Genomic DNA, 26,634 nt, shown 5'->3' with positions numbered 1-26,634 from the left:
GTGCACAGACCCAGTTCGGAACAGAACAAGTTAGGGAAGGAAGGATGGATTTAACTCTTTCGTCCTTTGGAGTTTTCTTTGCTGAAATTTCCATTCCCTGGGCTTTTAAGTGGGGGTGGAGGGGGACATAGGAACCAATCTAATTTCTTTACAGGTTTTCTGTAAGGGGAAGAAAAACTGAAACCTGCTGTCATCCACTGCATGTTCCCAATCACAATCAAGACCTTATACAGCTGTGCTTAATCCTGGAAAGGCAGTTAGGCTATCAGGTCATGAGGTTGGATCGAACCAGCATTTCTATTGGTGAAAAGGGGAGGAAGGACTATCCCCTTTGATCTCCTAAAGGGCTAGATTATGGGTTCTGCATGAACAAAAGTCATGGGGAGAGGCACTGGTTTTCAACAACCATTTCTCATGCCTATGTTGTTAACCAGAGGCACACGCTCCTACAAACAGAGTTGCAAATCTGTTGTCATGGCATCATCCCCCCCCCCTCTCTCTCTCTGCTCCGTTCCAATGTTTTTTTTCCCTGCAAATGAAGGAAACCCAACTTGCAATTAAGCACTTTCAGATCTCTAAAGGCATCTATGGAACTATGCATTCCACAAGACTGAGAAACGTGCTCTTCACAGGGCTCCAGCTACAGGAGATACCACAAGTGAGATACTATAATAAGATCCTATAAGACAGATACCAAAAGCCTGTGCCACATAGGTGTCCAAATTCATTGGGCCCCTGGCATTTTTGTTTTGGAACATTGAGAACCAATATTGGATGATAACACAAAAAATAACTGCCATGGAGGTAGGGCCAATCCCAAAATGTGAGCTTCCACAGAAGGTTGCGATGTTCCAGGCCAGCCAACCTCATACAATGGAGGCATCTGTGTCTAAATGAATGTTCCATATAGACACAAAGATCATCATCTCCTGGGCTCTTCCGAAGCACATCCTGCTCCAATTAACTATTTGCTTGGGGTTGCCAGCTCTGGATTGGGAAGTGCCTGGAGATTTGGAGGGTGGATCCTAAGGAGTGTGGGATTTGGGGAGGGGAGGGACTGTCATAGCATTCTCTTTCCAAAGCAGCCATTTTCTCCAGGTGAACTGTTCTCTATCACTTGAGATCAGTTGTAATCTGAGATCTCCAGGTTGGCAACCTGAGCTTTGAGGGAAGAGATGCTTTCAGGGGGAAAAAGCAAGTGGGCACCACAGCACCCTCAGGTACAAGACCAGATATCAGCACTGCTATTTTGGTGCAAGTTGTCCACATGAGTAAATGCCACAGAAGCAACCAACTCATTACTCATCTACATGAGAATGGGAAAGAGGTGAGCTATGGTTGCCCTTTGGCCTTAACCAGACACAAGCAGGTTTCATGTACCCAGTGCCTTCTGGTCTTAACGGTTCCTCTTTGGCTATGAAAAACCTCGGAATATCTGTTTTTTCAGCTTTCTCTCCTTTAACATGTAGCTTCTCACCCATGCTCACTTCCTGCCTCCTTTTACCTGGTTCCTGAGTATGTACCCCCACCCACGCACACACACACACACACAAGCGCAGGTTTTTCAGTAGGCTATTGTTCCTGAAGAGGCCTCCAAGCCAAGGAAAGGAACTGGCTGCCAGTCCTGACTTGGCTGTCTTCCCTATCCTTTTCCTCTGTCTCTAGGGGCATTGAAAAGCTGTGGGTACCCCCTCGAATCCCTACAGTTTGTAAATGCCACACTTATTGTAAAGCCACCCCCCATCTTCCACACTCATTTCTATCCTAAGCAAATCATATTCCAGCCAGTTATTTGGAAGTGGGGACCATGGAACACATAAACAGAAATTCCCTTAGGCCCATGCCTTCTTTTTTTTCTCAACTTGCAAAATCACTGAAATTATACATTTTTACCAATGTGTTTCTTTGTCTTTTCTATTTTCTTCCCCGCCATTCTGGATAAAATGCAATCCCTTCTTATTTTGGACGCATTCTTTCAGGGTTCGCTGACCTGACTGTGAAGCAGTAAGTCACACAGCACATTACTGGGAAATCATTTTCCAACTTTTCCCTTTTCTTCTTTCGCTGTAAAGTCACAGCTGACTTATGGTGAACCCGTTCAGAGGGGGTTTGACATTGGCTGTCTCTGCAGAGCAACCCTGGGATTCCAACGGTTGTGTCAGCGGTTCTGCCGAGGACCAAGTTGAGGTCCGAGGCAGGATCGAAGAAGGCAATGCAATGCGCTGCTAGATCCAGTCTGCAGGATCCAGTCAATTTAAACCGAAATTGACCAATAGCTCTCACTGGCAGGAAGATCCATTGTTCATGTTTGTATACAAGTTGGAGGTTTTCAGGGGTTCTTAATTCAGTTTTGCCACTTATATCACGATGCTGAGACCCTAACAAAGAATTGAATGAACTCCCGGTGGTCCAAGCTTCCTTGGACCCATAGATTTAACACCAGCCATGTAGGACTCTAATTCAGACTGGTCCCCTGGTGCAACATGGAGCTTTCAGTGTTAGGAATGAAGCCCACCAACACACACATGACTCCTAATAAGGTAAATACCACTTTCTGGGGACTTTTGGGGTTGGGGAAATAGAGCAAGATGCAGGAAGACTGAAACCTCTTCTCCCCCTACCCCACAGTCCCAATCAACTGGGAACCTTACAGTTTTAGGATCGGGAAATAAGTCCCCAGCACTATGTCGTGTAAATGTCTCCTGCAAAGTCAGGTCGGTGAGCCCAGCATAGCAAGTCAAAAATTGATTTGTTTTTTTTATGAATTTTGGGATTCATATCCTGGTCCTCTTTGAAAACATTTTGTGCTTTGATTGCCCTCCCCAAGAATTTATGCTATTGAAGCAGGGGAGGAGTTGGGAGGAGGGGATCGGAGAAGGGTTCTGAGGAGTCACACTACAATTTTCACAAATTAAAAAAAAAAAACTTGCATGGGTGCTTAGTCCCTGTTTTAAGTAGAGAAAACATTCTTGGCACATCTGAATCCCATTCTGATATTAAACGGTGATGAAGCAGTCAATTTCATTCTTCCTTTGATAGCAGTCAAACCGTCTTAAATCTAAATTCCAGACTAGCAGCTGTCTGTTAAAGATCAACAGGTTTAAAGTCCCATCCCTTCCGGGGTTCCCCCCCCCCCCCGCAGGGTTTCTCGGCAGTACTGGGAAGCCTGAAGAACAACTGTAACGTTTAGATATGTAGTGAACCACATAAACATCCAGGTCTTAATCGCAAACAGATCCCCAGGCACAAAGCATGCCTGTGAAACTACAACCGAATAATCATAATGTTGTCTGTTTTTAAAAATGACACATTCTTGAGCCAAACCCCATAAAAACCCGCCTTTATGGTGTTAGGCTAAGAGACGGATATCAGCCGTCAGCCGTAGAAACACAAGACTCATGAAACTACCATGACAGCAATGATACCCTGGGAAATAAATTCACCTTCCTACCGGGGGCTAATATGTACCCACCATAAATGATCGTAGGAAGCTGCCTTATACTGAGTCCAACAATAGAGCTCCTTTTGTGGTTCTCCAAAGACTCCGATCCCTGTGCCTTTACCATTGTAGGTAAGTAGAACTTAAATTGGAAAGAGTCATGGAGGAAGAGGAAGGATGAATACCTAGTCCCGCACCATCATGGTCCCAAGGCAAACCAGTCATCGCCACCCACCTGCCATTTGTATATTCGTTCTGGTGAGGGAGATCTGGTTGACAATTGCTCATTACCATACCTAGTTGACCCCAAGCTATCTACATCAGCGGGACAACGGGCTGCTAACCCCAATAGTATGACCGACAGTATCCTTTGGGGTGACCAACGGATCTTCCCCCCCCTCCCCTGATGTTATGCTCTCAGTAGAGTCAGACTAAGAGCATATGACTGCCATGAGGTCACACCATGAACTTGATGATTTCTAATGAAACATACCAACTCGTGTCTCATCTAGTCTGATCCTCAGTGGCAAGGGACATTCTCTTTACACCAAGTCAGATGTCCGTCATATGGTTTCCAGGAATGTGAATCAAATAATAATTGAATGGAGGGATAGGCAAGCTCCAACAAGTGTGCCATGAGCACTATACCAGATCATTTTGCTTGGCATCAAGGGCCAAAGTAACCAGGACGTAATAGCAGGACTACCCTTGGCCCTGATTGAGAAATTATAGCTGATACAACATGCAGCAGTATGGGTCCTCATGGCGACCCCATGCAGGGCTCATATTCAATCTGCTCTCCAACAGCTACATTGGTTGCCTGTGGTGGTCTGGATCAGATTCAAGGTTCTGGTACCGACCTTTAAGGTCATATGTGATCTGGGACCTGTGTATCTGAAGGACTGTCTCTCCCAATAAGTCACCAGAGGGCATTATGTTCTGCACATCAGCCTGATGGTGATCCCTAGCCCTAAGGACATGCACGTAGCCTCAATCAGAGCCGCAGTCTCAATACAGAAATCATCATCATCATCATCATCATCATCATCATCATCATCATTATTATTACTACCTGCATTGAAACTCCTGCAGGGTCACCATTAGTCAATTGTGATTTGATGGTACAGTCTACCACCATTGGAAAGAGATGCTTGGCTCAAGTTCCAGTTGATTCTTGCCAAAAATTAAGCATCGTCATCATTCTACTCTAACCTGTTTGAGCACTGCAATATAAGCACTGGCAGCATTTGAATACACAGAGAGAGTGCAGCACCAAGATGCTTAAATACTTTTTTTTTCCCCAGAAGAGAAGCAACCTAAGAGAGAGACCTAACAAATGGTTAGCTGTTGCCCGCAGTCATTCTTCCATTGCACTACTGCTGTTTTGGAGGCAAGCAGGGGGAAGTGTGCTGAAAAGGCAAGCATTTTCTTGTTGAGCCAAGCAGGGGGAGATAATGAGAAAATAACCAGGAAGTCCCTATCCTATCTATGCTAAATATATGTCTCCTCCAATACCCCCTGCAGGACACCCTTTATATTCTGTTCAGTTATGCACACTGATTACTATCGAAAGGAATCACAAAGCTGGAAAAAGAGCAGATTGTAATGGGTGGGATCAGGATTCTGCACAAACCTCATCGACCTCCCAGTGATGCTGTAAGTGTATAATGGGAAAGGGGAGAATGTTATAAACCACTTTGGGTCCCCATCAGGAAGGAATTCACTTTATGCTTGCATGTTCCATACCATCCTCTGCCCCATTTAAATGAGTTTCATGCCATGACTCTGCAAACACGTGTGCTGGTTTTACGATGCTAGTCGTGCAAAGTGCACAATCCACTGGGTGGGAGCACTTGTTGGCTTTCCTTTCATACATAATTGAGATCAGTGTTCTGCAGAAATCCAAGAGAGAGAGGAAATGATGAAATGGGAGAAGCGAATGTGGAGCTTACAAGTGGTCCTGCTTCCCTTTCCGTCCCCACCCCCAGTTGTTGGTTTTATATGTTTATAAACAAGTCGATGGATGGGCTGCAACCAAAGGAAGGAGATGTGAGCATTTAACTTTTTCTCCCCACTCCCACATGGCAGACATGTATTCGATTATTTTGTTTCATGCTCGTGAATACCATGTCTTGATGAAAACCTTCGCTGAGGGGAAGGTTTCCAAAACGTACTGCCTGGAACGGAATGTTCTCAAAGCATGGTCTTCGAGACCACCAGTGAACCAAAGGGTTCTTTGGTTACCGTCGAAAGGAATCACAAAGCTGGGAAAAGAGCACATTGTAACGGGTGGGTTTAGGATTCTGCACAAACCTCATCGACCTCCCAGTGATGCTGTAAGTATGAAATGGGAAAAAGGAAAATGTTATGAGCCACTTTGGGTCCCCATCAGGAAGAAAAGTGAAGGAATCAATGAAGAAACTCAATAAATGTCTACAACATTTTTGAATTCACAGCTATTTTGTGTTCTGCAGGGGGTTAGACTAGATGACCCTGGAGGGTAGGCAGCTAGCTGTGAGTTCCTGCATTGTGCAGGGATTTGGACTAGATGACCCTGGAGGTCCCTTCCAACTCTACGGTTCTATGATTCTGCAAACCAGGAGGTCCTTTCCAACTCTAGGGTTCAATGGTTCCATGTTGAATCATTACAAATCAACCCTGAAAGGTTGCTTATTTCATCCTTATTATAGTTGAGGTGGCTGAAAGAGATGGGCCTTGCCTTAAGATCAGTTCTACACTGTGGACTGGGAACATCAACATCGGCCATTCACGCCCTATTTGGCTCAGGGAGGGGCTGAGGGCTTTCGGTTTGCGTAAAATCTCCAGTCTTAGCAAGGACCACATGATGATCAAATAGTTTTCTCTTCAATAAAGTGCTTTCTTTTCCTAAATGAAGCCTGATTATTGTGAGAGATCGGAGATTCTCACAGATTGCTAAGACTGGCAATCACAGGGTGTCTGCTGTGGGGAGAGGAAGGGAAGGCGTTTGTAAGCTGCTAGGAGACTCCTCTGGGTTGTGAAAACTGGCATAAAAAAACAACTCTTCTTCTTATGTCAGTATTCTAAATTCCATTGACTGAGAGGAAGCAAATTCTGGAACATGACCCATTAGACTAAGACAGCAGAGCTCTACTTATGGTCTTCTAGATGTGGAGGACTTCCCTGAAGAATTCTGATATTGAATTTGCATCAGAATTGCTCAGGAACTTCTAAATTTACCTCATCAAACGTGTTGGCATGCTCAGCCATATGAGGCTGAACTGGGCAGCTGTGCACTCCTTAATTTGACAACGGATTTCCCCTTTGCCAGGCTTCTGCTTGCCCTGCAACAGTTACCAGAGTAGGATCCAGCCACACCTTACAAAAAAACCAACTCTCTCCTCACCTGTCAATTGTACCTGGGCATGTTTCAGATCTACATTCCAACATGATGCAAAGATGAGATGGATTTCAAACAGCTCCAATTCATCTCCCAGACACTTCAAGGTACACCTTGGAGTACATAGGTATTTTTCAACTTCACACTGCCTACGTGATTTATTTCTGGCAGTATAAAGTATGATAGGCTATATTTAACTGTGTCATAATTTAATCTTGCTTGTTTGGCAGAAATTATATGGGGGTGTGCGTGTATGGATGTGTGTGTTAAAGGAGAGTGAATTTCCCCTATTCCTTTACACAGCCAGAATTTAACTCTTCCTGATTTTCACTCCTAAAATTAATTCTAAAGCATGGGCAGCTTTGTTATGGGGTTCGATATATTCTGTTTTTTTCCCAAACTGGGTTAACAATGCAGGCATGTGCATTGATACAATATCGGAGAAATATTATTGCATGACTGTCCATGGATGAAGATTCTTTTTTTTTTTGTAATGTTTTACCAAAGGGCAAATTCATGCCCTGGTTTAGCAAGCTCTTCCATGGGAAGCTGTGCCCCCCCCCCACACACACACACACATATACACACAACTCTGCAACCTGTTTACCTCCATATCATCATTTTCCTTCATGTTTTTGGTCTTCTAAAAATAAGGCATCAAGGGCCAGGCATACTTATATGGGCATTTCCAAAGTCCTCTGCTTCATGATGTGCCTAGGGCCACCACATGTACCCAGATCAAGATTCTCTGCTTCCCCACCTGTCAAAAGACCACACTCAATCCAGATATCATATGATATTTGCATGATTTACTTGGGTTAAGAGTGGCGTGATTTATTTGGGTTCATTGGCCCTTAGCATAACCAGCCTCCCTGGAATTATATCACCCTACCCTGCCCCAAAGAGCCTCTTGTGGCGCAGAGTGGTAAGGCAGCCGTCTGAAAGCTTTGCCCATGAGGCTGGGAGTTCAATCCCAGCAGCCGGCTCAAGGTTGACTCAGCCTTCCATCCTTCCGAGGTCGGTAAAATGAGTACCCAGCTTGCTGGTGGGTAAACAGTAATGACTGGGGAAGGCACTGGCAAACCACCCCGTGTTGAGTCTGCCATGAAAACGCTGGAGGGCGTCACCCCAAGGGTCAGACATGACTCGGTGCTTGCACAGGGGATACCTTTACCTTTACCTTTTTACCCTGCCCCATCTCTTTAACTACTAACCGCTTAAATAAGGAGGTAAAAGCAACACGCAGTTCATCCTAACTGAAAAAAATACCATACTGGTATTTTCTCAGTCGTTCTAAGCTGAATACAGATTCTCTAATCTGCTTCGGCTACCAGTATAGCTGACTGATTCAAATCATTTTTTTCAAATTATTCCCGCATATTTTGCAGCTATACCACTGCAATGGCCATCAGCTCTTTAAACTTAACAGCTCGACCAGGTCGCTGAACAGTTGTTAAGTTTAAATGGCCAACAGCCATTTAAACCCACCCTTTCACTCCCCCCCCCCACCTTCAAATGCAATTCCAGTGATCCTTTTAGCTTCCCACCCTTTGGAAGGGGATAAAGTAAAATGGAACGACAGAAACGACTGCCAATCATTTAAACTTTACAGTTCAAATGGTCGAAACCTTCCCTTTCACTTCTCCCCGCTTCTTGCAGAATATAGTTGGGAAGCATAGCTGTGTACACGCCTACCACTGCCCCTCACCTTTTCACCCCCTCCAAGCCCATGACTGGCCATTGGGGGGGCAGGGCAAGTTGACATATGATCCTATCACCCAATCAACATTTGATACATTTTTTAAAGTATAAAAAAAATAATTAACTTTACCCATTCAGGATACCCTTCCAGGGCCATCAAGAAACCCTGGTTGAGAAAGCCTTATAAAGATCAATTCCCCAGGAGCTAATGGCAGCTTTAAATACCTGGGAACCCAAAAAAATCGGTATTGGGATTTGGTGCTGGGATTCAGGAATATAGGGGAAGTTGCATATCCCTAGTTGGATGCAGCTGGCTTTTCTGTTGATAACAAAGGGAGAAAGGGTTTCCTTTGCCCACCCCCCAAAAGCAATGCTGGGGTCAGAGGACGGATATACAAAAGCTGCATGGATTAAGAGCTACAGTAATAAGGAGAATTGGGTGAGACTGAATGAGAAATGTGATTGTATCCAGACCAAGTTAAGGCAGGCCAGGAGTTCTGGGGCCACCTCTTATAGCTCCATATAAAAAGAGTCACTTTCATGACTTCCAAACTGTTTTTGTGTAAACAAGGTCAGGGTTTAAAGTTAGAGATTTATCAGGATCGCTACCCAAAGTCAGAGTACAACCTTGATCCTCGAACACATTTAATATCATTTCCTCCTACCATTACCCTAATTCCATGTCCACAATCAGATGATAAATGAATACACAAAGGTTATTCTGATCACCCTGTCTCATGTTCTTTATTCTTTTGCTCTGTTTTCCTTATACAAAACCAGTAAACGATCATCGTCAGCATATTTAGGATATCCCATGTGTTTGGCTGAATGTATTGGCTTGCAATTAAACCACATAATGAATGATCTACAAGACTGCAGACCACACAGATAGTATTGTAAGAAAAAAAGAAATCCGTTAAGGGTACATTGACAAAATCATTTTCCCCCCAAATGCAAGGTGATTTTTTAAAAATTAAAAAAAAAACCCTCATCATTTTCATCTGTTCTTTCTGATCTGCTGGCCTACAATTATACATATGTTGAACTATTCACAAGTCTGGAGACCACATGGATGTTATGATTAAAAAAAAAACATGCCAATATTTTTCATGATGAGGTTTATTATTCTGATTATGCAAACCATGTGGTCTCCAGTCTTGTGGATTTTTCAATGTACATTTGTAGGCGAATGCAACCAAACCATCAACAAGATTTAGGCTATCTGCTGAGCTTTAAAAGTCCTTACACCATACCAGGGATTATGGTTGTCTGAATGTACCCTTATTTGACATGTTCTGCTGTTTTCAGATGTTAATTTTCTGGGCCAGCATATTCAAACGATGAGAAGACACATGTTGATATTCTCATTAAAAAAAAAAAAACAACCCTAAAAATTGTTGTGATGGGAGGAAAGTAATGTCACGAGACTCTTCTCAAAAGAGTTCTTTTTCTTAGAAATACAGGAACATGGATTCCAGATGTAAGGATGAGGCTTAACTGTAAGCCGATCTATCACAAAGAATTGATCCGCAAGCTGTCTTTTAAAATTAAACAAACAAACAAAAATCCCTGTCCTTTAGAGTTGAAGGTTGGTTCATTGGAGCATTTTTCATGTGAACAGTTGACAAACAGAGGAACAGTTCTGTTGGATCAAGTCAAGGGTGCCCACAGGGGTGCCCACAGTGGACAACCGGATGACTTGAGAAAGCTGCAAGTATTCCATGAAAGCAAAAGCGTATCCCCTGTGCTGTCTGCCAGGAACCAACATTGAGGGGCGCGGTGACCTTGAGCATGGCAGTGTCCTTGAACCATCTTGGTTTATAGCCGCTGGTGGAACTATCGTCCACAACGTTGCCTAGTCCTCTTACAAAGGGCTTAGCCACACACCATAGCTTCCTCCCTGTATATTTTGAACAATGCTCTTTTCATTTGCAAATACAGCTGCGGAGATTGTCTTGGCAGGAGGAGGGAGGCTTTAACCCTTTCCCTCCCAGCTGGGAAAAGGCACTCCCAAGCCATTTTAGTTTTGCTGAGCAACACGCACCCCACAGCAGTTTGGCAGCAGATTTCCATTTTAAAAAATGGGTGGGGGAAGATCAACCTCCATTTTCCTCCTTGACAAGGCAATCCCTGCCTCTGCATGTGAACATGAGGGAGTGGTTATGGAACATGCTGTCCAGCCATAGCTAACTTGTGGAGGACCATTGGCTTTTCAGGGCAAGAAATGAGCAGAGGTGGTTTGCCATTGCCTGCCTGTACATAGCAACCCAGGACGTCTTTTGTGGTCTTCCATCCAATTTCTAACCAGGGCCAACCCCTGCTTAGCTTCTGAAATCTGGTGAGATGATTAGCCTGGAAGGTTTGTTGAAGAAGCAGAAGCAGAAGCAGAAGAAGAGTTAGTTCTTATATGCTGCTTTTCACTACCCAAAGGAGTCTCAAAGCGGCTTGCAATCGCCTTCCCTTTCCTCTTCCCACAACAGCCACCCTGTGAGGTGGGTGAGGCTGAGAGACACCCTGATATCACTGCTCAGTCAGAGCAGTTTTCTCAGTGCTGTAGCAAGCCCAAGGTCACCCAGCCGGCTGCATGTGGGAGAGCACAGAATCAAACCCAGCTCACCAGATTAGAAGTCCACACTCCTAACCACTACACCAAGCTGGCTCTCAATGTACATGAAGAAGCCATCCCCTGTGGATGAGCTGTAAAATGGTTTTGAGTGAAGAAGTGCTTTGGATTGTCAACTCAGAACCTGCTGCCCATCAACCTTATGGGGTGACAACAAGTTCTAGGATAAAGGGCAAGGGAGAAAGCATTCCCTCTCTCCACTTTCTCCACACCATGTGTAGTCCTGTAGACCCTTACCATCTCGCCCTTAGATGTCTTCTTTGTAAACCATCTGTTAGGATGTAAGCCGAATGGAAAGCCAACTTTCCAATCCTATCACAAGAAACAGATGCGCACAGATACTTTTAAAAACCAAGGCACAACTCCTTGCAACGAGGGAACGAACAGATAGACCCATGCTCCCAAGTTATCCAATGAGGCAAGCTTTCGAGGGAAGGCCGTTGGGATCAGGATGCAAGTGACACCACTTTTGGACGAATATCAAAGCTTCAGTATGGACATTTCCTTTGCAGCACATTATCCGCGCCTGCAAATGAGCAGCTACAGCCATCCCATGCCTCCCCACCCCCTCCCCGCCGCCCAGGAAAGCCCTCTTAGCAAAACAGGTGCGATGCTTCAGAACTTGCTTTCCTAAGTTAGAAAATTTCCCAGCGTTCTCATCTGTCACAATTCCATACTGCTAGCAGCTTTTCTTCATTGTGACTTAAAAAAAATTACCTACAAGAAACATTTCAATTACAATATTAACTTTAAACATTTCCTGCGGTTTGGACTAGACTAATTTAAAGCATATGGAATTGATACTAACAGCCAACATCTCACCCCCCCCCCCTTCTGAAAAGGAAAGAATCAGAGCAGAATTAGGAATGCGGTGCAGAAATGTTAACTTGTTCTCGAAACAGAGAGAATTCCCATATCACTATCTGCAGCGACTGGAGGGGGGGGAGGGGAGTTGTTCTGATCTTCATGTCATACGATGGTTGATCTATTTATAATTCCGACAGACAAATGGATCCTAAGTAACCGTTTACTGTTGGTTTACCACTGGCAGTATAGCTGGAGACGGTCCAGCAGTTATTCTAAGATTCCCAGGAGAAAGCAGCAATTATGGCCCAGCATATATGCGAAGCTTCCAATCGCTTTGCCATAGTTATGGGATTAACAGGGCAATCCTGCGGAGAGTTACTTCAGTCTAAACCAACTGAAATCAATGGACTCAGGAGAAGACGACAAGAATGTGAATGCATCCCCAGGCAGGACCCAGAGACCTAGATGACATTTTAGTACCCAAAAGGGCAATTTAGAAATGGTGTGAAGGCTCAATTCTGACTCGGAACACCCGAGGGGAAATGAATACGGGACTTGTTTTTGGTTTTACCTGAGCATATTTCGATTTTTTAAACTGTTTTGACCTAGGAGGAGGAGGAAGAGGAGGAGGAGGAGGAGGAGGAGGAGAAGGAGAAGAAGAAGAAGAAGAAGAAGAAGAAGAAGAAGAAGAAGAAGAAGAAGAAGAAGAAGAAGAAGAAGAAGAAGAAGAGTTGGTTCTTTTCTCTACCAGAAATCTCAAAGAGGCTTACAATCGCCTTCCCTTTCCTCTCCCCACAACAGACACCCTGTGAGGGAGGTGAGGCTGAGAGAGCCCTGATATCACTGCTCAGTCAGAACAACTCTATCAAGACTGTGACTAGCCCAAGGTCCCCCGGCTGGCTGCATGTGGAGGTGTAGGGAATCAAAACCGGCTCGCCAGATTAGAAGCCACTACACCAAGCTGAAGAGGCAGGGTATAAATGTTTTAATAAGCAAATAAATATAATGCAGACTTTAGATGACCAATGGTAGGGTTGTAAAATTCAGTTGTGTACCTCCACTCAGATAACCTGTACTTCAGTGCCAGTTTCTCACACTAGGTCAGCAGCAAGCATCAGATCCTCATCCCAGTTCTTCTAGCTACATTACATACAGATCTCTTCCTCTGCTCTGTAATTCTCTATGCCAGCAAAACCAACAGGCAGGCAACTGAATTCTCTAGGTCATTTACCCACCCCCACCCCCACCCCAAAAGTGAATGAGATCAAAGAGTCCCTGTAGTCTGTCGAAATACAATTGCTTCCAATTCCCACTGTGGAGTTCCAGGCTTGGATGAATGGGTCACTGCGGTTTTATTGTGGTGACGCTACTGCTAATGAAAGGAACAATGGGAAGATTAGTGCTCCCAACCATGTAGTAGCAACACCACTTTGGGTTTAATTGTGGCCAACAAAGCAAATAAGAAAGAAGGGCAACCAAGTGACAAACGCGGTTAGGAAAGGGAGGATGTGGATGGCGTTACTACATAAGATCCTTCCAGTCATGGCCGTGCATTGAGGCAAAGTAGACAACTACAGAATCCAGACCAGCCTTTCTCAGCTTATTACCATTGAGAGCCTCCTGAAACATTCTCCAGGCTTTGAGAAGCTCCAGAACTGGTGCGATTGTGCAGAATATGGTTGGGAAGCAGAGCTGTGACTGTGCCCACCCGGGACTCCTCCCCTTCTCACCCATCCAGGCCCATCATTGGCCATTTGGGACAGGGGGAAGAGTCAACATGACCAAACATTGTCCTATCGCCTGATAAATGTTGAGTAAACTTAACAAATCTATAAAAATAATTAACTCCCATCCATTCAGGAAACCCTTCAATAGCAAGGAACACCAATGAAACATTATTGAGTATTGGTTAATTTTTACATTCCTGGATGTGTATTTTCTAGATATGGACATGGTAGTATGGATCCAACCATAGATAGGAGGAATGGTTCAAACTTTTTTTGAGCAGAGTGAGATGACAGTGGAAGGATCCATACCAACACATTTGGACCACAATCCCTCACTTCACACAAATAACTATTTGCACATAGGATCAGCCTCATAGCTACTTACTTCAGAAATCACTGATCTATCCATCAAAGACATTTTAATACCATATTTCCTTTTTGAATACCATCCAGCTTGGTATACTGGTTATGAGCTGGCTTCAGGGGCCATCCAGATGACTTGGGCTTCATTAATTTTGTTCCTCTACACCCCCCCCCCATCTCAGGGGCCCATTGACAATTCAAGAACCATGGGGCAGATCCTAAGAAGAGTGCCTGAAATGTCTCCATAGAAAAATACCCACAAAGCAATTATTTGGCCATGTCATGTACTATGATTAGGGAGGCCTTAAGGGGTCAATACCAGGAAAAAGGAAGATTCTTTCCTATAAATTCTATCCTAGGCACTGGAGCAGAAGACTCCCTCCCAATTCTTGTGTCAAAGAGCTTTTATTCCCTCAGCTACAGAGAAACACACTGGAAGAATCCTCCCACTTCAAAGCTAAGGCTGAGGAGAAATAAGCTGATGCAAGTTATAGAACAGATTATCATGGCCTTGTGGTTGACAGGGCTAACTTCCTGGAACTGGATCCATCTGAGGTGGCCAAAAAGATGGTTCTGGAGTCCACTCTGGGCTTCTCTGGTTGTGCTTGCTCCAAATATGGATACAAAATTTAATTGATTTCAGCCTTTCCCAAATTCCAGGACTTTTTGACAGACCACAACAGACCACAGCTCCACCTTACAAATGACTAACCTACTAAAATGCAGCAGAGTTGAACAAATGTCTTTACTTGAGAAAAAAAAAGATACTGGATATTTTTGTGATGGTCTTTCATTGTTGTGTCACAAACAGACAAAGACAAATACAGCAAAAAGACCCAGAGCAATCCAAAACTACACCATAATATAGAGCAGGGGTAGTTATCCTGTGGTCCTCCAGATGTTCATGGACTACAATTCCCATGAGCCCCTGCCAGTGTTTGGGCTGATCCTGCGTAGAGCAGGGGGTTGGACTAGATGGCCTGTATGGCCCCTTCCAACTCTATGATTCTATGATTCTATGATTCTATGAACATCTGGAGGACCACAGGTTGACTACACCATAATATAGAGGTCAGTGGATCTAAACGTCTTTCAATTTAGCATTATCCTTATTTTGAAACTACAACTCTGACCCTAAACTATTAACACAGGCTTCTGTCGGGGTTGATCTTTTGAAATATGTACTGAGTCATTGTCAATAGGATTCTATATGTTTTCGAATCCGTTTCTAAGAAGTTCAGGGCACAATCTGAAAGATCTTGATGACCCCACACCCAAATGCTTCAAAAAACTATATGTGCACCATGGATAATATCATTTAATCAAAATAGGGTGTAACACATGCAGATGCCACCTAATTGTCACCATTGATGTGGAATGTTCTGTCATCCCTCCCCCCCCCATGGTATAGGACAGGGGTAGTCAAACTGCGGCCCTCCAGATGTCCATGGACTACAATTCCCAGGAGCCCCCTGCCAGCTGGCAGGGGGCTCCTGGGAATTGTAGTCCATGGACATCTGGAGGGCCGCAGTTTGACTACCCCTGGTATAGGAGAAGTGAGGGCCCAGGAAAAATTCAGGAGGGGGGGGGAACCCCCTACAAAATATTTTGTGTTTTTGAATGAGAAAAACTTTGTCTTACAAAGCATTTCATTCATTCCAAATATACAAATGAAAGATACCCCAGCAATGGTTAGCAACTGAGATTGCAATTTGCAACTCTTTCTTTGAATACTGGGTACAGCTATATTTTTAATGAAAAATAATATTTATCCATTTAAATTCCCTAAGTATGCCAAATGCCACATTTGTATATACCAAGTTATAAATGATGTAATTTATAGTGTTCAATTCATAAAAGGAGTTTAGATTTGGTGGGAAGGTAAGTATTGCACAAAATTGCTTTTTTTGGGGGGGGGGGGTTTCCAGGGAAATGTCGAGTTTTTTTCCCAGTGGCCTCAAGATGTTAGGAAATTTTCCATCTCTACCCTTGAATGTGGAGAACTCCATAAGCACAGTGAAATACCTGCATATACTTTGCCAGTATGGAATTGTAGAAGAGAGAGTCACCTGAGAAGATCCATATAGCCTTGTTGGATGGGGCTAACAAGAAGTCATTTTTAATCACTTCTCTTCACAACTGGGAAAGTGTCTGCCATTAATCACTAACTTTACATTTAGATTGCCCCAATGTTTTTGTGAACCACAGCTGAAACCATAGTACTGATTGGCTTTTCTAGCAAAGAATTATCATACTGCATATTTGGACTCATGATGCTGTTTACTAATTTGCCACTAATTTACTTTCTCCTTATATCTGTACTATTATGATCCCTGTTCCATTGTCTGAGGAAATGCGTATGCACATGAGAGCTCACTCCGTGAATAAATCTTGGTTGATCTTCAACGTGCCATTAGACTCAAAATAATTTTATCACTGTTCATCAGCTTTGCACCAACACCTAGCCCACAGCTGCTCTGCCCTTTAATGCAGATGTTCATTAAATAAAAAGAATGGATCACCATGGATTTTTAAAGCAAGAGCTAAGAACAATAAAGTTGAGCTGCAAAACGGACAAAAAAGGTAAAGAGATTTCCAAATAATGGTAAAATAACCCCCCTGCACGAAATTTAACCCATATCACAGCTTTGAGACTATTTTCAAAGATCTAAGGTTCCAAATTCAGAAGCTACTGAGAGAATAGAAAGAGCAAGAGAGAAATGCAAATGTCAGCGGCCAAAACCGAGACATGCCTTACACAGAGCCCTGAAACCACTTCCCAGTTCAACACCCTTTTCCCATATAGCTTACAGTTGCCATCGTTCCCCCCTCTAAACCCTGGAGGATGAGAAACTTTATTTCTCTAAATGCAACTTGGAATTAAAGTATGTCAAATTTTGCTCCAGAGACCAAACTCCCTTCCCACCCTGTGAAATCCCAAGCACAGAAGACAGGTAAGGCTATAACCACGGAATGGAGTCGTCACAGGCAGGGGTAGTCAACCTGTGATCCTCCAGATGTTCATGGACTACAATTCCCATGAATGGGAATTGTAGTCCATGAACATCTGGAAGACCACAGGTTGACTACCCCTGGTCACAGGTACACTGCTTGATCAAACCCACAGTGAACCTTGGGTGTTATGGATCGTAAAACTCCGTATAATTGCCCAGTACTGCAAACATGCTGCACGTGAGCAAGCAGTGGGGTAACAGTGGAAGTGAGAATAATAGCTATTCATGCATCCAGGAAGGATCTGGAACCATTAAGACGAAGCTGCTTGTATCGACCGTGAAGACTTGATGCGGAAAGGAAATTCCCATGGATTAACTGTGCACATCTGCCTCCAGAATTATTTTCATTAGACCTGTCTTCAAGAACCATCGCCTCGAGACTACCACTGGCTTGGCAAACAACAGTGTAACTTAAAACTCCCTTGTTCAAGAAGATTACATTGGCGAGCTGAGCAATGGGAGGAGGAGGAGGGAAGAAGGAAGCTGATGGGTCAAATGGGACTGAACCGTTGCGGGAGCCAGATAACTGTGTCAAAGCGGGACGTCCTGCCAAAGCCTAGGCCCTCATGCATTCCTTTAAAGAAGACACTTACCAAGCCTATACACGTCGATATGGCTACTGAAGAGGAGCTATAGTTCCGTATAAATCCCTGATAGAAACACGGTTCAACGTGGTGGTCTTTCAGATCTGCAATGCCGTCCTTCCCAAGCACCTGGACAGTAAAGCTGTAGCTAAAAAGGTCAGAAGGTTTGAGCTCCAAGTGCATTTCTCGTCCAAAGGCGGAAAAACGGTAGTGCAAGGAACCCTTCGAGCTCGGGGACGATCGCTTTCTCCTAGCGCTGTGCAAAATGTCATGTGAGATGTACGATCCGCTGGAGTCCACCTCCACGGGCGTGACAAAGATGTAATCTGAAAGGATAAAGCGTGGTTAGCTGTAAACCTTCATCGCCCAAGCACAAGACGGTTTGCAACAATTAATCTCTTTGAGGGATGTTTAAAAAAAACACACACACACACAAGATGATTCTGCAAGCTTCCTAAGAGCAGTAGTGGGAGCCTGACAATTACAGCCAACCACAGATGAATAGATCTAAGGCCATTTCAGGCAGCGCTATGTAAATCACAATGGTTATAAAACAGAGCTTGTTTCCTCTCTGCCCTCTGATGGTTCCAAGACAGACTGAGTTTCCCACAGTCTCTCTGGTGGACACATTTCTCATCCTCTGGAATGCTCCTGTTTTTCCTGCCTCCCTTCTGTTAAATGAGGACCGAAGGAACAGTGGGTTTTCCACCTTCCTTATTTCTCCTCGGCTCCTGAAATCAGGTGGGGGGGGGGGACAGAGTGGGGATGAAATCGACTTGGACCAGAAGTCCTCACCTCGACTTCCAGTCATCCTGCTTGCTAACACAACATGGGTTGGAGAACGCATCACACTGCTGTAGCTTGCTGTCGGGCACTTCTAAATAGAGTTATCCCCTTCTAAGTCCAATGACTTAGAAAAGCGTAGCTCAGTTTAGGATGGCTGTGTGCAAGCTCGATCTGATCGCTGCCTGGATCAGGGATCTCCTGGGGATCCCACCCTAAGCAGCCTTGAGGTCCGCGAAGGGAGCATGTGTATAGGCCGGTGCATTTAAGGGCAACAGTAAACACATGCCACACTTGCGTTCGTTGGAAGTTTTACCCCCAGGACACATCATGTGCAAGTCAAGCCAGAGGGACTAATTGGAACATTGTTTCTCTCCACAGGCATCTTTAAGGCACACGCGCAGAGGAAACAATCTGAGATATGAATCTTTCCAACCAGGCAGCCGTCTCAACATACATGTGGAGCTGAAGAGCAGCACTGAAATCCTGTGTCAGCGATCCAAGGAAACTTCTCACACAGCAAAACTGACTCTGTTGCGTCATATTGCCCAGATGGGGAAAGGGAACTCTAGGTTAGCTCAAGCCCGGCTTGCTGCTCATGAGCAAGAGAAGGGGGATCCCCTCTGACCTCCCCAAAAGGCTGTGATGAAGACCGTGGGGCTTGCCTGGACCAAAGCCATATGGCTTGGGGGGTGGGCTGTCGTAAAGAGTTTTATTGATTGACTCCATTTGTACCTGACCTTTCTCCCCAGCGGGAACTCAAAGCAGCTTCTGTTCTTCTCCTCGCCTCCGTTTGAGCCTCGTAACCACCCTGTGGGGGTCGTTTGGGTCAGAGTTGGAGGAGACCAAGTGAAAAAGCTGGCATTTTCCACCACTGGGTGTTATTAAATTTCCCCATGTTCAACAAGGAAAATCATCCCGATCAAAATACGGGAAGATTTCTTATCCTTGCTACTTTCCAGAGACAGATAGACAGAAAGACACAGGGTGGTTAATCATGAAGTCTGCTAAAGCAGGGGTAGTCAACCTGTAGTCCTCCAGATGTTCATGGACTACAATTCCCATGAGCCCCTGCCAGCGTTTGCTGGCAGGGGCTCATGGGAATTGTAGTCCATGAACATCTGGAGGACCACAGCACCATCACAAGCGGAGAAGTCAAGGAAGCGTTACCATCTGGCCAGTATTAGCAATCGTATTGTACAGCTGGTGGATCTCAAGGGAACTCTGCAGAGAAGAGCTCTATCATGACTTGATGATTCATGGCTTCGAGCTGGGTGGGCAGGATTAAAGAGCAGGCTGTTAAACTGAGCTTCTGCCTGAAACCCCAGAGCCTAACTCTGAGAACTCTGCAGAACTTCACTCCCTGATGTTGCGGTCAGCTCCACCTCCTGCGGAAGCTGTTTTGTGGTTCCATCCACCACCACGTGGTGTCCAGTTTCAAAAAGTGCCTGCAGGTTCAAAAAGGCCAAGGGTCCTGATTTAGATTTCCTAATGTCCAGTTGGTGTCAGTCATGCTGCCTGCTGGAGACTCCTTTTAACATCACTTGTAAACCCAGGGTGCGGGGGGGCGGGGAGAAATGTTGTTATCCTTGCATTGGGGAATCGTGGCCAAGTTTTGGGCTGGAAGGGACACAGAAGAGAAGTTGAATATTTGCAGAATACGTGAGAACTAGAGCATTTTCTGTGCTACCTACAATTTCCAGGGGAAGAGAAGAATGGGCGGACCACAGCTAGGACTTGAATGGATGAAGAAAGCAGCAGGATCAATCAGAGCCATGCGCTTCCCGGTCCATTTGGCACAGAGTCCCCCTCTCCTTTTGTTGATGCAGAGCAGGGGCATTACAATGGTATAAACTCAGAAATGGCATTTCCCCAGAGTTACAGGCCTCTACACTGCCACCTAGAGGATAATACTGATTTGTTCCTGCTAATTTCGGCCAGCCCTGGAGAGAGTTCCTGGATATCACTTATTCTTGCGATTCACAAGTTGCATAAGTATGAAGACCCCTCTAACAATCACAGCGTGAAGGACCCCTAACTATAAGCCCCATGGGGCTGCTTGAACCTCAGGGCCCATAGCACATGCTATTAGGATAAACTGACTTGTGTTTTTCATTCACTTTTTATTATCTTGGTTTTGTCTTCTTGTTTTGGTTTTGAGCTGCCTGGAGCAGGCTTGCAGAGATGGCATACTAATTGTCTAAATAAATAACAAACAATGAGTTTGTCTTATTTTAGCGTTTATAAACTATTTTACTCCCCAAGGAGAACCAACCATGCCTTACAACATAATTCTCCTTTCCTTCTTTTTATCCTCACAACGACCTTGCGAGGTAGGCTAGGCTGAAAGAACATGATTGGCCCAAGCAGGTTGCCATGGCAGAGTGGGGATTTGAACCTGGGTCTCCCAGATCCTAGAGCAAAACTTTAGCCATCACACTGCACTGACCTATGGTTACATCTAACCAGCTTTTCTGCTAGGTGAAAAAAGGAATCCTCTTTGACCACCCAGAAATACTCTGCTGGAGATCACGGGACCTGTTCAGATCATAGCCAGATGGAAGGAGGGATCTGGTAGGATTGAGAGAAAAAGCCGGCTGGATCTAACCCAATACTCCCACTGTGCTCATAACATTAAAAAATAATATTACTATCAGCCCTGTGGCCTATGCACATGTGGAATCTTTCTACCCTCTCTGAGCAATAGTTATGTTATGTTTACAGTGCATACAATGGTATTGTGGACATCAGCAGCAAGACACTGAGCATGCTCCTGGCAGGCCGTGCTGAGCATTGAGCTCCTGGTTATCTTAGTGATTAAACTATACGCCTGTCTGGGGAAAAGTTTCAGCTTTCAATATGACCTTTGAACACTAACAGTACTATCTCCCGGGGCAAAGTCTGACAGCAACGCGAAACCTTTCTCTCACACATGGCTGCAGAAGGGACCACCGGGCTCTGGAAGCTTCAGACGCAACAAGGAGCACCCGATACCCCTCCGAAATTTCATTTGAGTTTGGAAGATGAATAAGCAGCAGTTCTGCAAACACACGAGATGAACGACACAAACAGAATAGGCAAAAGCCATCTAATGGGAGTCCAGTCCCAGTAGTCCCCAGGAAACAGTAGTAAGAGGCTGAGACACACAGCGCTATGGACCACAGGAGCAAAGCATCTAGTGATGCATGAACAACTGACATTGTTTCTTGCGGCTGCAGCCCATGCAGAGTTAGGCAAAAAATGGATGACCGTTTTTGATTCCCCAGAAGACTGCATGCCCTAGTTCATTAATGGATGCCCCTCTTTGTCTCCATGGTGAGAACATGAAGTGGCTTCCAACGGGGGTATCCCCTTCTCTGGATTATCCTCACAACCACCACCCTGCGAGGTTAGGCCGAGGAAGAAAAAGGACTAGCCCCAGATCATCCAGCAATCTTCAATGGTAGAATGAGGATTCGCACCTGGGACACGCAGATCCTAGTCTCCCACGCTAACCACTAGCCCACATGGACTCTCACATCCTCAACTATAAAATGCCCCACCTGAACACACATGAAGCCACCTTATACTGAATCAAACTATCCGTCCATCCAGTCTGGTATGGCCTCCTCATGCTGGAGGCAGTTCTCCAGGGTCTCTGTTTGAGGTCTTTGACATCACCGCCTACCTGGTCATTTTAATTCGCGAGGCCACCAAATGTGCTCTGCCATTGAGCCACAGGCCCTCCCCAAAGTAACTGGAGTGTTTGCTCAACTTGTAGGGTTGAACTGCTAGTGTCAAATCCCCTGCTAGGCTAATAGATTTCCTACATGGGTCTGACATTCTGTCTCAACCTGCTCTCCTTCAAAGGGTATTATGAAGGTGATAGCCAGGAGGAAAGAACCACGTGGACTTCCGGAAAGTTTGAGAGCTCTATGCTTCTCAGGAATGCAGGGGTCCAACTTGGATTGGGACCACAGCACGCATGGGGAGGGGGATGAAGCTTCCCCACCTCTGCCCCTGGTAACCTTTTCTGGATCTGAGAGGTTCCCGAGGAGCACTGTTTACCCTCTTGGGGGAATTTACATGCCATATGCACATAAACACCTGCTAAGTTTCCTAAATGAGACAAACAGTGTCTCTCCAGGAATGTTTCTGGTTGGGGCAAAGGCATGGGGGGGTGTTACACTCCCTCCTTATGCATGCCTGGGGACGGAGTTGAAATCACAGGCCTCATCAGCTGACCATGTGCAGTGTCAGGCCTGGGGGGAATTGAGTAGGTAGGCCCTGACCTGGATGTTCCAGGTTGACCTGATCCTGTTAGATCTCAGAGGCTAAGCAGGGTCAGCCTGGGTTCATGCTTCAGTGGGAGACCACCAAGGAAGTGCATGTTCACTACCCAGAAGCAGGCAATGGCAGGACACATCTGAGTGTCTCTCCACTGGGGTCACCATAAGCCAGCTGTGACTTGGCAGCCCTTTCCGCCAGGCCCACGGAGTCCTTGAAGGACTTTAGATCCATCCCAGTGAAGATAATGTTACAGTGGGACAGGAGTCATGGGGGCTTCTCTCAGCTCTTTGGAGGAAGTCTGGGACCAAAATGTACCAATGACACATCCATGGCCTCTGGCAAGAAAGCCATCTAGCGCCCATTCCGCACACGTTGGATAATGCACTTTCAACGCACTTTGGACATATATTTTCCTGTTCCGCACAGGAAACTCCAGCTGCAAAAACACACTGAAAGTGCATTATCTAACGTGTGCGGAATGGAGCTTGCCCACCTTTCTGTAGATCAGCAGACGGGACCCATCCTCCTTTGACCTCCTTAGAAACGCAGCCACCCTCCTCATCGGAGAGAGCGGCATCTTCCAAATGGCTCAACGCAGCCAGCAAGACGTGGTCTTCACTGCAGCGCGGAAATAATACACTAAGCGCCTTTCACTTTCCCTCCAGTGGTGTTAATCAGCGGCAGAAGTCCCGGATGCTCAGCAGGCCAGTAGCCAAAAAACACAAGCAGCTGCAAGAGGGAGGGGATTCCCCAGCGCAGAGGCGCACCATGCACCAGGGTTTGCCTGTCCCGATCCCTGCGCACTCTGTACTTGTTTGCACTCCAAGCAACTATATAATGTCCTACAGACCCAAACACACATGCACATCCTGCGACATATTACAGAAAGGCAGAATGCAGCTACGGTAGCTGTTCATCGTCTTCAGCTCACTTCATACCGCCAAAGCATGGCCATATTTTTCCCCCGTCCGTTCTTCTGAACATTAATTCTTAGTTTTGGAATGTGCAATCTGCCTCCAATCCATTCATTCCTTCCCTGCCGTCTTTGAAATCTAGCGATCCTTGCTTGCCTGCTCACACATGTTCTTTGAGCTTGTTTCATGTCATCAGCTTTTTTCTTGGGGGGTGGGGGGTGGCTGGGAATTCTTTGAAGCCTAGAGATTCGGAGAGATGCTTCTACGTTATTTTTAAAAAGCAGCTGGGTTTGTTTTGTTTTGGGTTTTTTGTTGCGATTAATTACCCACTCTGATTTCCTCCCTTCCCCCCCCCCCCCAGCGGCAAGAGCAGATTTTGCCCGGATAGCTCCGTCTCTATCTGCAATTAGACCCCTGATATATTTACAAGGAAACAAGCCCTGATGATTTCCAGTACGAGCCTAAACAGGGTTATGCGCTTCTAAACCCACTGGCTTCAATTGACTTCTGTGCACTATTCAAGTAGCGTTTTGGAGCAGTTTCGTGCCGCAGTTGGATGCCCCTTTCCACCTGAACTTGGAAACAAATCGAGCTTGCTCCTGGGATTGGGCGGGCTAGCAGTCACTCTAATCCTAGAGAATTATTGCTTTGCCTTTAAGAAAGTCAGGGCTGTCTTGCTGAGCCAGCCCTAAGGTCTCGCGGGTTCAGCATCCTGCGCTCAACAGCCACCTGCCCACAGAACTGGGATGCTCCAAAACTGACCAGGTGGCAGATTTCAGGCACTGGCATTTTGGAAAACACCTAGATTGGAGTCCAAGAGCCTGGTAGAGACCCACAAGGTTTCCAGGAGATCAGATACATGGAACTTTGTCCCTCAAAAGCTTCGACCCCAGAAAGCCTGACAGTCTGTCAGGTGCTGCTGAACTCAATCCTGGCCGTTCCACTGCAGACCAGCTCAGCTACCTTCCGAAGGTGTCTAGTGACCGGAAGTATACTCTGAATATAAACGCTGAAGGTAAATCACCTAGTTACTAGCCACTTACTGGTTTACACCCTGCCTTTCTCTCCAGCGGGGGGGCCTAAAGCAAATGACACCATGCTCTTTTCCTCCGTTTCCCTCTCACAACGACCCTGTGAGGTTGCGCAGGCTGAGAAGGACGAGCCTGCCCCTGCTTCCCTGGCAGGGTGGAAATTCAAAGCCTGTTCTTCCAAGACACTCTGGCCACTGCCCTGCACTGCCTCTTCTTGACAGAACTGTCCATTTCCCATGAGGGTCCCTCTGCAACGTACCACCGGCTACAGCAACATCAGCCTGTTTTGCTTGCTTCAGGACAGCAGCCTGCAAGACGGTCCGCACACCGCTCACTGGAGCATTCCCACCCATTTTACAGATGCGCATAACAAGATAGCGCCTTGCTCGGAAATCTGGTCTCGGAGACCCATCTCAGCGCTCACATCCTATGACAACGTTGCCTTCTGCCAGATCCGACTACGGGTCTATCAAGATGGGTACAATTTGGCAGCTTCTTCCCACGATCTCAGGGAAAGTGCTTTGACCTCCATCGAGCCCTTTGGGGGGGGGGGCTGGGACTGAACCTGGGACCTCCACCCGGGGAGGAGAGATGGAGGCACATAGCCTTGCTCTCTCTGCCAGGGAAGCCACCCGTTTCCCACACGCCTTCCAACGAGAGACTCCCACACATACGGCAGGTGGTTGGTCTGCATGCCATTTTTCCAAAGAAAAAAAGGGGTGGGGGGGACAAAAGAGATACAAACCATGGCTGACTCCCCGGATGCCGCTGCTGTCCCCGGCGAAAGCGGAGGCAAAAGACACCCAAGAGATGCAGCACAGCTGCAGAGTCTGGAAAAGAAAAAGGACAACAAAAAGGAAGGAAGGGGAAAAGGCAGGGGGGGAGGGAGAGGTATTGGGGGGGGAATTGGCTGGAGAAACCTACCTTTGCGACGCCGCCCAGCCAGAAGAGGGTGAGCGAGGGCATGGGGGTGCCGTTGCCAATCGCCACCGGCAGAGTCCACAGGAGAAGCAGGCGCCAGTCCATGGCCCTCGCCTGGGTACATCTGGGGAGCGTGGGGGGGGCGGGGAGGGGGCGAGGGAGGGAGGGGGTTACCTGCCTCCGCCGCTGCCGCCGCCGGACACGTGCAGCGGCAGCTCCGGTCCCCGCCACATGTTCACAGCGCTCTGGGCAGCCCGGCTTGGCATCGCCGGGCTGCACCGCCCACCGCGGCCAGCGGCGCGGGGCAGCCCAGGCAGAGCGGAGACGAGCGGAGCGGAGCGGAGACGAGCGTCGCGGGGATCCCTCCTCCCTCCCTCCCTCCCTCCCCGCCTCCGCCGCAGCCAGCGCGCAGCTTTTGAAAATCCCGTCTAGGGGCGCTCCGGAGTGTCCCCCCCCCCCCATCCCGCATCGCCACCACCGCGGAGGGGAGGGAGGGGCAGAGGAGGGGCTGAGCCCAGGCAGGCAGGCGGCGCACGCGGCTCTCCCTGCGGGCGGAGGTCTCACTTCGCGCTGGGGACACTTGGCCGGGCAGCTGGGGCGCGTAGGGTGGGCGGGTGGGTGGGTGGGTGGGGGGCGCCCAGGCGAGGCAGAGTTGCAGGGGCAGACGGGCTCCGGAGGTAGAGAGCCCATTCGGCTCGCTCCTTGGCGCTGGGATGCTAAGGTGAGGGTTGCCAACCTCCCAGTGGGATCTCCCGGTCTCCTGAGCTGGATACCCTGCAGGGGGCTGCGGCTTCGGAGGGTCTCCTCCCCACCCCAATCGACAGCTGGCGAGCCGGTGTTGGTGGGAAATTTGGTCTAGTGCTTGGCTATCTTCTGTATCCCAGAGCTCAGGTCTCCCATCCAGATATTCTAGTCAGTTACAACCCTGGGCCTATTCTGCACGCAAAAGATAATGCAATTTCAATGCACTTTAGAAGTAGATTTTCCTGTTCTGCACAGGAAAATCCAGCTGCCAAAGCACATTGAAAGTGCGTTATCCAATGTGTGCAGAATGGGCCCTGCTTGGCTTCTGACAAGAG

General features: G+C 46.6%; 1 protein-coding gene across 5 annotated transcripts in view; it reads right to left on the bottom strand.

Moving 5' to 3' along the window:
- The window catches only part of ADAMTS18 (ADAM metallopeptidase with thrombospondin type 1 motif 18), an 89,229-nt gene extending 63,513 nt beyond the window's left edge, over nt 1–25,716 (bottom strand). For 3 of the 5 annotated variants that reach the window (XM_077309768.1, XM_077309769.1, XM_077309770.1), the window contains exons 1-3: nt 25,559–25,716; nt 25,380–25,464; nt 17,647–17,963 (exon numbers count right to left, since the gene is read on the bottom strand). In XM_077309768.1, coding sequence (XP_077165883.1) covers nt 17,647–17,963; nt 25,380–25,464; nt 25,559–25,660 — 504 coding nt within the window. In that variant the 5' untranslated portion in view covers nt 25,661–25,716. Of the gene's footprint in view, nt 1–17,646; nt 17,964–25,379; nt 25,465–25,558 lie in introns of those variants that run through there. The other 2 variants (XM_077309771.1, XM_077309772.1) reach the window with 2 other exon arrangements.
- Between the last annotated feature and the right edge of the window lie 918 nt (nt 25,717–26,634).

The sequence above is a fragment of the Paroedura picta genome, chromosome 14 (genome assembly GCF_049243985.1).
Source record: "Paroedura picta isolate Pp20150507F chromosome 14, Ppicta_v3.0, whole genome shotgun sequence".
Lineage (NCBI taxonomy): Eukaryota > Metazoa > Chordata > Lepidosauria > Squamata > Gekkonidae > Paroedura > Paroedura picta.
This window is presented reverse-complemented; position numbering and strand designations above follow the sequence as displayed.